This window comes from Leptosomus discolor, chromosome 4, assembly GCF_034619465.1.
Source record: "Leptosomus discolor isolate bLepDis1 chromosome 4, bLepDis1.hap2, whole genome shotgun sequence".
NCBI lineage: Eukaryota > Metazoa > Chordata > Aves > Leptosomiformes > Leptosomidae > Leptosomus > Leptosomus discolor.
In genome coordinates, this window is record NC_141394.1 from 51,918,685 (window position 1) to 51,931,841 (window position 13,157).

General features: G+C 41.8%; 1 protein-coding gene across 4 annotated transcripts in view; it reads left to right on the forward strand.

The window, feature by feature from the left end:
* Nucleotides 1–13,157, forward strand: part of DLC1 (DLC1 Rho GTPase activating protein) — a 218,076-nt gene that overhangs the window by 201,085 nt on the left and 3,834 nt on the right. For all 4 annotated transcript variants that reach the window (XM_086464538.1, XM_086464539.1, XM_086464540.1 and 1 more), the window contains 5 exons: nt 2,918–2,981; nt 5,833–7,259; nt 8,425–8,601; nt 10,540–10,699; nt 10,928–11,126. In XM_086464538.1, coding sequence (XP_086320664.1) covers nt 2,918–2,981; nt 5,833–7,259; nt 8,425–8,601; nt 10,540–10,699; nt 10,928–11,126 — 2,027 coding nt within the window. The remainder of the gene's footprint in view (nt 1–2,917; nt 2,982–5,832; nt 7,260–8,424; nt 8,602–10,539; nt 10,700–10,927; nt 11,127–13,157) is intronic.

Consider the following 13,157-nt stretch of genomic DNA (forward strand, 5'->3'; position numbering starts at 1 on the left):
TACCGAAGGAGAAGGTCCAGAGCCAGGAGAGAAAATTGCGGTTCATTAACAAGCATCAATTTGATGAGAAGATCTGTAGAAAATGGATCTGTGCTTATATGCTTAAAAAGTATTGCAAAGCATATGTGAAGGTTAAGGGCAGTTTCATAGGTTACTCTTATCCTGGCAAAGACTAAACTTTGTAAGCTTAGCTTTGCAGGTCAATATTATGTGTTTGGAAGGCAGTTTTGATTGTGGTACTGTGTTTTCAGTGTCCTGTAGCTTAAGGAACTGGACACTGCTGAACTTGAGCAGAAGTTAAGCAGGATGTGTGATGTATATAATGAAAGTTGCAGACCTGAGGCAATCACTGCAGAGCATTTAGGTTTTAAAAGGGAAACGTTTTTTTTTATGAAATCATGTCAAATGTGTCACAGAGCCTTTATTTGCCTCGCTGCTATTGTATTTAACCTTGCTCGTTGGGGGTTACCTTATCTTGCCTTCATACTCATTTTTGTGAGGTGTGCACCAGCAGATTTTTTGCTCTTAAACACCCTCTGTGGAAACAGAGGTCTTTGCTCTACCCTCTTTCACCAATTTCAGGGTTTTAATTTGAGTAGGAGAAAAGTCTGGGGCTGTAATCTTTGTGAAATCAGAGATTGTCTTTATTAGCTGTCAGACAGGCTGGAGCTAGATAAAGCCTGATACAGGGATTTAGTGATAATTTTCTCTGCATAAGTCAAAGGTTGCAACACTGTGAAATTTGTAAATTGTTGCACAATATAGAACTGAAACTAGTTTAATCCTCCCTGGTCTTGAGGTCCAGGAGTTTGAGAGGAGAATGTTTTTATAGCAGAGAGGGAGGCAGCTTTCTGCTGCTGTGTGGCCTCTTAAAAACCAAAATACCAGTTTTGTTGTGTAGCGCATAGATGGAACGTTCTGCCTTCACCCACACCATAAATACAATTTCTCTGAAAATCACTGAACTTGTGCATGCACCCACCAGCTGCAGTTGGCAGGACTGAGCCTTCTGCCTTTTAAAGTCAGAGCAAAGATGAAGATAGAGAGATCTGGATAACTTTCCTAACCTGCCACTGCCCTACTATATGACCCATGGCAATTCTTCCTGTTTCTCTTCTTTTCTGCTGTGTTGTGGCTGGGTCTAATTATAGATCAAACTGCCTTTTTTTTTTTTTTTAACTTCGTGACTGCAGCAAAAGCACCAGTAGGAGCTTTTCCATTTTCTTTGATGGCCTCAGGATCAAGCCCTATGTAAATACCATCTGCAACCAATCCTGTGCATAAAAGGCAAGGGGGAAGAGAGGAAACTAATAATTCTTCCTGTGCACACATTTTCTAGATTCAAGTTACAAGCTTCATGAATCTGAAAAGACTCATCTGAAGGAACAGGACAAGTCAACATTTCCTTTTTTTTTAATAAAAAATTTCAAAGCTGCTGATACAGGCTCTCCTTTACACCTTGCTGTACGAACAAATTATGTGAGAATCATACAACTTCTTTCAGAATGAATTGGGCTTTTTAAAGCTCAGTTTTGCTCCTGTTGAATTTGGGCTACAGTCTGGCTGAAGGAAAGGGGTGGCTGTGCTCCTCTGCCTCCCCCCTGCACACAGTACCCTTCACACAGCTCGGGGAAGTGACCTGGTAGAAATTCAACCCAGCGAAGTATTGAAAGAGTAGTTTTCAGCTTGGTTGGTCTCCTCATCCAACCCACAGTACGGCCTCATGAGTGGCAGTATTATCACGAGGGACCAAACCATCTCTTCCATGAAGCTGTTGCTTCAGCTTTTCTGCCTTCTGCATTGCACCCAGTCTCTTCCTGCCCTTTGCCTTGCCATAGCACCAGCATTTCTCTAATGACACTTTACCAGTGCAGATTTTAGCTGAGACATGTCCCTGGAGCAGTTTCTGGGGAGGGCAAGGGCTGGGAGAAGGGCAGGAGACCACAGCAGCCTGCACTTAGCTGTGCCTAAACTGCCATGGAGCTGTGTGTTTTAACAGTGCCAAGTTTTGCTCTGCTTTAAGCTGTTTGTGCTCAGCCCTGCACATGGAGCTTCTGGGAGAGAGGGGAGATGAAAGATTTTTTTGTTTTGTTTTAGGGATATTTACCAGATCATTAACTCATCAGGGACTAGAGGGATGCTTATATACATTCATACAGTACTTCGAAATATGCATCCAAACTGCTATCACATTTCACAAGGAGGCTGGTCAGCTATTGTTGCTACAGCAATTTATTTTTGTTTAAATTTTAGTCCTTCAGAACAGTATTTTTATGTATAAAATAAACTTTCAGTTTAGGAAAGAAAAATCAGGTCTGTGTTTTGGTTTTTTAGGGGTTTGGGTTTTTGTTTTTGTTTTTGTTTTACACTGGGGAGTTGTCTTGTCCCAGGACTGTAATGAAAATAATCATTGTTCACAAACAAAATAGACACCTAATAAGTGGAAAGTAAGTTTTCTTTGGGAGGTTTGAGCTTATAAAGTACAATTTTAAAGCAGCGTGCTTTTTTCGCGCAGACACATGTACACAGTGTCAAATAAGAAGCCTTTTCCTGTATTTTCAGTCTGTCGAGATTGATTGTTTAAGGATTCGGGTGTCTGCTATTTAAACAAATTAATTATTACAATTCACTGGATATAATGCACTTCTCAACTTAGTGTAAGTTTCCCGTTCACTTTTCTTTACTTTGATTCAGGTAATTGTGACAAATAGTCATCCCTCCCTCCCTCTGAAGTTAGAATACAGCCAAATGTAATGGGTTAATGGTTAAGTGTAATTAGGGCTCTAATTGAAACTCTGCTTGTGGCTATTTGTATGCAAAGCAGTTTGGGGACAGCCTTTACAAAAGCTTTTGAACTGGAATAGCCTATGTCAAAACACCAGAGTGTTCTCTTAATATGGTTTCCTTTGCTTTGCAGGCGCTTAAATACTTTAAACAAATGTGCAGTGATGAAGCTAGAAATTAGTCCCCACAGGAAAAGGGTAAGTTCCTTTAACATTTTCTGTTAAGCATTGTACATTAGTAAAACTGAAAAAAACCCAACCATCCAGCAGATTGCTTAGCTGCAATCTAGGATTGTAACGCCTGAGTAGAACCTGGCAAGGACACGTAGTCAAAATTCTGCTTATGTTTCATTTGGTGTTCTTACTGAGTGAAAACTGCAAGGCTTGGCCACAGGTAAAGGTTATTTGTCTAGCGAACTCTTCACAGGTATGCTACTCCCCATCTGAAAAGCACTGAGCTTCTCTGCCTGCCAGTGAGGTTGTCCATGTCGTAGTGTATTACCTGCACTCAGAGAGTAGGATTGATGGAGGAGGTCATGACTAGCCACGATGAGCTGACCTGAGTATTAGAACATCATCTTTGGCATCATCTTCATGGTTTTGGCTTTTTGCCATCTTGTTAGAATTGTATTATTTTATTATGATGTAGACAGGGTCGGTTAGAATGAGCTTGGCCTGCAAAGCAAAAGCTAATCCTTTGTAGGACTGGGCACATTATTTCCTTGTTTTTTAATTACATAGCTCAAAATTAAAGCAATACATTTACAGAATATATCAGATACCTTTTTTTTGAAAGTTTGCATGTTTCCAGGGAGCTCAGCAGGAATTAAAAGTGTATCCTGAATCTTCAGGATCCCTGTGGAGCATGGTGAGAAATAAGGGAACACCTACTGTAATTTCAGTAAGGTAATACCAACTGAAAGGGTTTGCTGGTAAGATACCACTCAATAGCTGTCTTGAAACTATGTGTGTGTCCTAGGAGGGATCAGTAGTTGATACTGTCCCCTGGGATATGACAATTGCAGATAAAGATGTCTAAGCTAAGGCAATACAATGCTGCCCTACCCTTAACAGGAATGCATACAAATGCTCTGAGGTTGTTTACCAGGAATTAATCCCCTCTTTCCCTATCTGTTTGTGGTATGTTGGAAACAGCATCCAAGCTACCGAAGATAACACTCTGAGGCAGCATATGTAGGAACTCTTTAAAAGTAGGGTTAGACAGCTGGATTGCCATTTATGACCGCCAGAAGATTTCTTCTCCTTATTCCTGAACCTTGTTAACACTGGAATGATCAGTATTGCTGTTAGAGGTCAGATCAGACCTGACTTCAGGTCCAAACCTCAGATCCTCCGGAGTCTGGACGTTACCTTTTGTTTCAGTCCTTCCTGATTCTCATTCACCACCCATGTCCTGGCAGATGGACTTGGATCCTATTCCCTTTTGTTGTTGACTTCATTAAAATCAATACTTAGCCTTTAAAGCTTCTTAACACTAGGGAAAAATTCTGCTGACAGAAACATATGTTTCCTTACATTTGCGTTGACCTTTTGCAAATTAATATCACTTTACTGCTCCTTTTTTTTCCAGTCAAACCACATTAACCACTGAACCATCATTATTATCCATTGGCAGTTTCAGATGACTTTTCTCCTCCTGAAAACTTTAAATAAGCAAGCAAGTCCTCTTAGGTGTTCATCTGAGTCATGGACAGTAGTAGTTTGTAGTAGCTGGGAAACAAAGAAAATGACACTTGTTCTGTGTCTTGTGTATTTGATTATAAAAATAAATATGGTATTTCATTTATTTTCCTGAGCTGATGAAATGTGCTGTAAAAAAAAAAAAAAAAAAAGCTAGGAGAGGATCAGGAGCTAAAGTATGCATAAATAAAAAACTTGAAATATGAATAATTTACTTGTTTTTCAGAGAATAAATGTTTGTGTTCCTGGCGCACAAATAGTTACAGTTTGGGGCATGCATGTGTGTTTGTTTTTAAATTAAAGCAATCTAAACAAATGAAGTGAAACTCACCGAGCTGGGTGGCAGTTAGTGTTTTCTGGTCTGAACACCAAATCTTATTTTGTGGTTTCATGGTGTCGTATTAAAATATCTTCATTGGTTTTATTCTTCCACCATGAAATTTTCCAGATAATTGGAAGACCACGTATGTCAGTCCCAAGATCATTCCCTTTCAGTATTTAGATGAAAAGATTGTAGACGTAAGTGATGTACGTGTAATTGTGCCCTGAGGCATTACTCATACATCAAACATCATCAGTGGAGATGTTATTTACAGTTTACTTACGTGCTATACTGTCAGTGAGCTCTTGCTGCTTGCTATCTTTGAGTGTTAAAGTTTGCCTGAAGCGAGACTGAAGTAGAAACTTCACAGGACATTCTTAAAATGTTAGCTGCTAGCCTGTGGGAGGAAGAATGGACCAGGTAAGAGCCTGGAGGCATCGCACTCTTGCAGTGGAAGAGCTTCTTTTGCTGTCTCATTAGTCACAGCAAGGAGACAGTTCAGACTTCCCAAATTAAACTGCTACAATTCAGAACGTATGAGAAACATCTCGTAATTGCAAAGAGGAGTATAAACACACAGCCACTATCAACAGAGTGTAACTTTGGAGAGAGTCCAGAGGGACCCCCAACCCCTAACTGACTCCAGTTTAAAATTTTATGCATGCCAGGAATTTCCATTGATCTGAGGGCTATCCACTGTGACAAATTAATTAAAAGTCTATGGATACTAGGGTTTTTAGAAAAGAGCAATTTAAAGCAGATTGTATTGTTTGTTTCTTTTTACGAAGCATTAATCTATTGTATTTAAAAACTGTTAAAATACATTGCTTGTCCCATGTTATCTTTTCCTGTGATGGTCTTTATGGCCTTGTCTTCCTCTCCTTGAAGTAAGACTGCTTTCACTTTAAATTCAGTGAGGATAAGGTCATGCTTAAAGCAGTTTAGCAGGCATTGTATTTAAATGTAACTGCCTTTGCTGTTTGGGCACTTTGCAAGCAGTACTTTCAGGGTGCTGCTTCTTTGCAGAGTGAAGATTCGGATGAAGATGAACCTTGTGCAATAAGTGGCAAATGGACTTTTCAGAGGGACAGCAAGAGGTGGTCAAGGCTTGAAGAGTTTGATGTGTTCCCTCCAAAACCAGACTTGGGAACCCCTTCACCAGAAGCTCCTCACCTTACTAACGCAGCAAGCAGTGAGAGTGTGCTTACAGACCTCAGTGAACGTCAGGAGGTGGCTTCTATTCTGAGCATCAGCAGCACCAGCAGCCACCAACCAACTCTGCAGAACGAGGCTTCTACCACCAGGACAAACTCGGTCGTGAGCGTTTGTTCATCAAGTAATTTCGTAGCAAATGATGACTCATTCAGCAGCCTGCCCTCGCCCAGGGAGCTGAATAGCTTCAGCTTCAACACAAAAGCCAATGAGAAGAACACCAAGTCCAAAACAAAGAGCCTGCTCAAGAGAATGGAGAGCCTGAAAATCAAGAGCTCTCACCATGGCAAGAGCAAAGCTCCTTCAAAGCTTGGCCTTATTATTAGCGGGCCAATCTTGCAGGAGGGCATGGATGAAGATAAACTGAAACAGCTCAACTGCGTGGAGATTTCTGCCCTCAATGGCAATCACATCAGCCTCCCTATGGTACGAAAGAGGAGCGTCTCCAATTCCACCCAGACCAGCAGCAGCAGTAGTCAGTCTGAGACAAGCAGTGCCGTCAGCACACCCAGTCCTGTCACACGAACACGCAGCCTCAGTGCATACAATAAAAGAGTGGGCATGTACCTGGAAGGCTTCGACCCCTTCAACCAGTCAACATTCAGCGATGTGATGGAGCAGAACTTCAAGAACAGGGGAAGCTTTGCAGAAGACACCGTGTTTTTTATCCCTGAAGATCATAAGCCTGGCACTTTTCCCAAAGCACTCTCCAATGGCAACTTTTCCCCAACAGAAAGCAATGCCTCTGTGAACTGGAGGACAGGGAGTTTCCATGGACATGGCCATCTCACCCTCCGGAGGGAAAACAGTGGCGACAGCTCCAAAGAGCTGGGCATGGGGAAAAGGCGCAACTCCTCCAGCTCACTGAGCAGCCGCCTGAGTATTTATGACAATGTGCCAGGCTCAATTCTGTATTCCAGTACGAGCGACCTGGCCGACCTTGAAAATGAAGACATATTCCCAGAACTAGATGACATCCTGTACCATGTCAAAGGGATGCAGAGAATAGTAAACCAGTGGTCAGAGAAATTCTCGGACGAAGGGGACTCCGACTCAGCGCTTGACTCCATCTCCCCGTGTCCTTCCTCTCCAAAGCAGATCCACCTCGATGTAGATAACGATCGAACAACACTGAGTGACCTTGACAGTACGGGGAATTCGCTGAATGAAACAGAAGAGCCCGCGGGGATGCAGGACAGGAGGGACTCTGGGGTGGGCGCATCGCTGACACGGTCCAGCAGGTGAGATCACGAGTGCTGAGACTTGGGGTGGCCCTGGTGAGGTCCCCTCCAGGCCAAGTGGCTCTATAGTAGCTGCACCACACTGAATTAAGGTGCAGTAGAAGTTGTGGCCGTTCAAGCACAGACATGCTGTTCCCATTGCTTCCCAACACAATTATAGGCAAGGGAAGTATTTGTGCAAGACTTTTAGACAAGTGATTTCCACACTTTGTAGCTGTATGTTTGTGTGTTCAGCCTGAGTCATTATAGAAAAACAGCTCGCTGAGCAAGTCAGCATTAGGAGCAATGTTAAGGCAGTTTTGGGGGATGATAATTCTTCAAACTGAAATGGTGTGTGGGAGGGAGAGGGACCTGAAGTAGGATTATTCACTTTTTAAGTTGGCTAGGAGAACCAGTGTAAGTATGGTCTGGTTTGTGTCAGTGTGTAGTAAAAGCCTTGACTTTCAGACTGTTTCAAAAAACTGCACTTTTCAGTAGCGGGCTGTTTTTTAATAGCATACTAGGGCGTTAAATCTGCAGGGAAAATGAGGTTCGTTACTTTCTCTTGATCGCTGTAGCGCAGTGGGGGACTGTGGGAGTTCCAGTGGCCTCTCAGTTTCTGCTGGGAGTTTTACCATGGGAGGGATGACTGTATTTTGTATTGTGAGTAGAACAAGGAGTTGATTTCTTTCTAGCTTTGTTTCCAACTTGCCTTTGAAACTGGTGCAAATCATTTAGGGCCTGGTTTCTGTTGTCATTTAGTCGCCTACAGCTGCTTGTATAAACTTGATGAGACTTTTAGAAGTGCTTAGTTCCCATTTGATGTGTCTTAAAAATTTGGGCAGTTTTTTCTTAATGGAGTTTTTTGATTCCCACTGCCTTAATACTGAAAGGGCTTCTGAGGAAGGGTGTTGGAGCCCTCAGAAGATATCTGATAGGGCAAGACCATGTAGTTAACGCTGAGCTGTGGGTCAGCTCAGACTGCCCATCCCCATCTGAAGCACCTGCACGTGTTGGATCGCACCCAGTGAGGCAGAGACACTGCCAGCTGAAGCCTGTGAAAGCTCAGAGGACAGTAGCTGCCAAGGGCAGGGAGCTCAGCAGTACATTTGCAGTAATTCCTGCACGTGTCTTGCAGAGACGTTTCAGTGACCGGTCCTTGCTCTGTCTCCAATCTTCTCTGCAGGCACAGGCTGAGGTGGCACAGCTTCCAGAGCTCCCACCGGCCCAGCCTCAGCTCGGCATCGCTGCAGATCAACTGCCAGTCCGTGGCGCAGATGAACCTGCTGCAGAAGTACTCTCTCTTGAAGCTGACTGCTCTCCTGGAGAAGTACACGCCTTCTAACAAGCACGGTTTCAGCTGGTAAGGGCACAGTGCCATGTGTAGACAGGCCAGCTATACGAGCACGACCGTTGTGCTCATCTTAAGCAACTTTTGGAAAGATGCAATGAATCCCTCCGTCCCTCTTTTCCATATTTGCACTTCTTCCTCCAGCCTGTGCTGACAGTGCTTTGTGGTTTCCTAAGACAGGGCTAAAATCACTAACCCTTTACGTAAGTGTAATCTTATTAGGCTTGAGAAGTATGTTTGTAGGGGGCTTGTGAGGGAACAAAAGCAATGAAGTACAGGCCGGCTTTCTGAGCAGGAAGATGTCCACTATCCGTAGCAAAAGAAGGACTAGTTGTTTGTCGAGGCAGTTAGCGAGCAGTGGAACAAACCTCAGTAGATCTTACTAAGCTTGCTCTTCTTCAGTTATTCTTACATATTTGCGTTACTTTCTCTGTATAATTATGTAATTAAATAATGTAAACTTCCTTTAGTTCTAGTGTCTCGTTAGCCAAAATCTATCTCCCCTCTTTAAAGCACTGTAAATCCAGTTATCTTGCAAAGATGGAGAGGGAAGGGGAAGAAAGGTTGGGAGAACCATGGATTCTTTTGTAGGCAGCAATTCCTGCTGTGGCCGTGTATTTGTAACAGTTGAAAGTTTTTTTTTGGAAGAATGAAGTGGAAAGCTCTTTTATTATTGTATCTGCAGTACAGCCTGTGTAACCTTCAGGATGCAAAAGACGCAATAAAATTTTTCTTCTCCCTACCACAGGCCAGCCTCCTCCCTTCCCCAGGAGTCATAGAGAGTATTTAGCTTCAGCATCAAAGTACCTCCTGTTCAAAGGCTGTTATTATGTCAGCCTTACTAAATACAGAAGTTGTTTGTTCTGAAAGACAGAAATAAGTATTGACCAGTTATCCCTGCATGCTTCAGATTCTCGGTAGAGATCGCAATGTGTTTTTTCACATTCCATTGGCATGTTTTTTGACAAAGCCAGTATTATTCATACATATATCAATAATTCCCTAAACTTAACTATATGGCAATACAAATTGGTTCTGTTTTACTATGTAACAGATTAATCAGCTGTAAATCTAATGCACTGTTTGTATAGCTGTACTGCATATTGAAATGTTAAATAGGTCTCCCTATTTTCCAGTGCTACTGTGTCCTTTTAGTTGTTGCACTGGACATTAGCTTTTCTCCCTGTTTAGGAAAATGATCTCAATATTTTCACGTTTTAATGGCTTTTTTTTTTTTCCCTTCTTGAAACCAATACTCTTGGGGACCTGGGAGTAAATCATTCTTTTGTATTTAGTAACTTTTTCCTTGGAGTCATAAGCAGATAGAAAGGCCTCTCATTGAAACTGGAGTGGGAGGTGGGGGTAACAACAGTCACTGGCTGACAAGGAGGGGGGTCCCTCAAAGGGGTTGTTTCAAAGGGGTTGTTTATAGAGCTGAAGTTTTTAGCTGACAAACTCAAATGTATTACATCAGTTTCCTGCTGTTATGCACACTGGTGGGTGGTGGACCCAGTTTGAGGACTTTGCAGAACAAGTAGTTGACATACAAAAGCTCATTGTTCAAGTGCCCATCTTTCCCGAAACCTAAAGAAGCAGTGTTATAAGGGGTCACTGACCGCAGGATTTATTTTGACTCTTTCGCAATTCAATCTGGCCCCTGCAGTTTTACCCTATAGCTTTTGTCCTACTGATATTGATGGAGTAGCACCACATTAATATTTACAGGCAGCATACTGCCCCAAATGTCAAGCCTTTCTCTTAGAGAAACTATTTTCTGTCATCTCCCCCTTCCCAGCCCTGAGTAGATTAGCTAATTTATACTGTCACTTCTTTTCATATTACTAAAGTGTTTCAACTTATTTTCACTGACTTTCTGAATTACTGGAAATACAGAAGATAAATGTTCAACAGAGGTTTCATTTAATTTTGTCATTCCCTTTGCTTAAATAGGGCAGTACCTAAATTTATGAAAAGGATAAAGGTACCAGATTATAAAGACAGAAATGTGTTTGGAGTACCGCTGCAAGTCAACGTCCAGCGCACAGGGCAGCCTCTTCCACAGAGCATTCAGCAAGCCATGCGATACCTCCGCAACCACTGCCTGGATCAGGTGGGTTTTGCTGTACTCTCATCCCACATGCATGCACCCAAAGCCCAGCCTTTCATTAATTTTTATTGTTCCTGGGTCAGACTGAGAAAAGTAGACTCAAAATAGATAAATAACGAAAAGAAAGCTTTCCATGAAATTAGAATCCATACATGAGAAGCTAAAGAGCATGCTTACATTTCAAATTTTCTGGACTCATTGTAATGTATTCACCTTTCCATATATATTTAGGTTGGACTGTTTAGGAAATCTGGAGTCAAATCAAGAATTCAGGCTTTGCGTCAAATGAATGAGAATTCAATAGACAGCGTCAACTACGAAGGCCAGTCTGCTTACGATGTAGCAGACATGTTAAAACAATTCTTTCGTGATCTCCCTGAGCCTCTCATGACCAACAAACTGTCTGAGACTTTCTTACAGATATACCAATGTAAGTAGTGAGATTACTGTGGCAGATGGCAAGTGGTAATATGTGTAGCAAGGGTGGAACTTTCTACTACTGCTCCTCTGGGCACTACAAGTATTGCATATATTGGTCTTTGCCTTTCTCCAACAGCCGTTATAGTTCATAAGGAATGGATTTTTGATGTTCTAGTTGTACTTTCAAGGGGGTTGAAACCCACTAAATTACTGAGATTTTTTTGTAAGAGCAAGGCTGCCAAAAATTTCTATTTTCTTGTAATTCATATTCTTCTGTCCTTCACCACAACTTTTGAAAACAACCTTTAAGTTGAAAGCTTTTCTATTTACTGACTTGTAGCTACTTTACTGATAGTGCTTAGAATAAATCACATCAAAATGGAGTTTATCAATGCATGTGAAAAGAAATAATTAATCTTTCTGAATGGCAGGTTCAGCTCCAGCAAGGGAGACATTCTCTTTCGTGAGCTAGATAAACAGAGTTCTGTATAGATGGTAATTTTGTGCTGGATCTTTCCAAACAACACGTTGTCTTTCAGAAGTTTTCTTCAACGTTGTTTCATTGGGAATACTCTCACTGTATAAAGTGGCCAAAGATTAATTAAATGTTTGGTGACAAGAACTCCAAAGCTTCTTGAAATATTCATGGGGGTCCAAACTGATGGATGTACTCCAGGCACCTTGCTGATCCTGTGGTTTCTCTCCCTAACACCAACTCCGCTCTCTCCCCACGTATATTCTTCCAATGATAGCATAGCTACAACAGATTTTACTGCAAAACCACCTTCTTTGAGCCCTTGCTATATTCTGTGTCTTCCTTATGATGATGGTTACAAAAACATTACAGAACTTCCTTCAGAGCTCCGTAGGTGGAGGTGATGGTTTAAAATAAAAACATACATAGTGTTATTTCAGTGCACGCATTTTTTTTGTGTGTTTGGACTCCAAAAAAGGTTTATGGAGAAAATGATTCAGACTCTTCACTTCCATGAATATTAAACAGCAATTCTTTGTGGGTTTAGTGCCAGAAAAAGTTTTACAGAGCATTGCAGAAGTATCTGTTCCTTTCCTTTCACAGGCGGTAGGTCTGAGGAATCCCCAGAGGTGGTCGGGAAGTATTATCTCTCTGTAAAGCAAAGAGCCTCAAAGCAGCTGTAAATTTTGCTTCCCTGCAAAGGACAAAATTTCCCTTTGCTTTGTTGTTCTGCTCCAGGCTGTGCACTGGAATTGTCCGCATGTGGCTTAGATGTGCTTTGAGCTGATTGAGCAGAGTGTATGGAAAACAGGGGATTTTTGCTTAAAATTGCTTTCTAAACTCACCTGCTAGCCTTACAAAGTTGCTGAAGCCCAAAGCAAATACCAGTTAAATAACTGGTTGGCACCACTTGTATTATGAGACATGCAGTGAAGTGTGGTGCTAATGATGGTATAAATGCTCCAGGACTCAGACTCTGATGTTGTCTTCAGAGATGGCTTATTGGAAATCCCTATATAAGAAGCAGATCTGGTCTGGGTTATTTCATTTTTTGTTCCCTTCAAGTTTGGAGGAGAGGGCCTTATATAAAGGCACACTTCAAATTTTTCCAGTGGCTGTTTGTTGTTAGTAACCAAGGAGCTGTTTAATGGTATGGGACTTCATAGCGTTGACTTTCTTTTTCCACTGCATGACTTTGAATGATCTGCTCAATAAAGCCAGCCCTCTGTGTTTCGTAAAGCACTTTCTGGGTGTTTTGTGACATCATTGTTGAAAAGGTTTGCTAGCCAATTTAATTAATTAATTCACCTGTTCTAAAATTCATCCATGTTTCGAATTTCTTTGAAAGCCAAAGAATTTCTAAATTGGCTGGACTGTGTTTCCTTGTTCACTGCCTGACTCCAGGCTTCTGTCATTTTAGTGCATCTGCAGGAGCATGTAGCTGTTGAAATTAAATCTAAAATTAACTCTGGCCTCGGCACAACTTCTTCTTGCTTGCATTTCTTGTGAGGCAGGAAATAGCTGAGGGTAGTTAAACTAGTGGGTTAAAATTCCTTCATGTTTCCT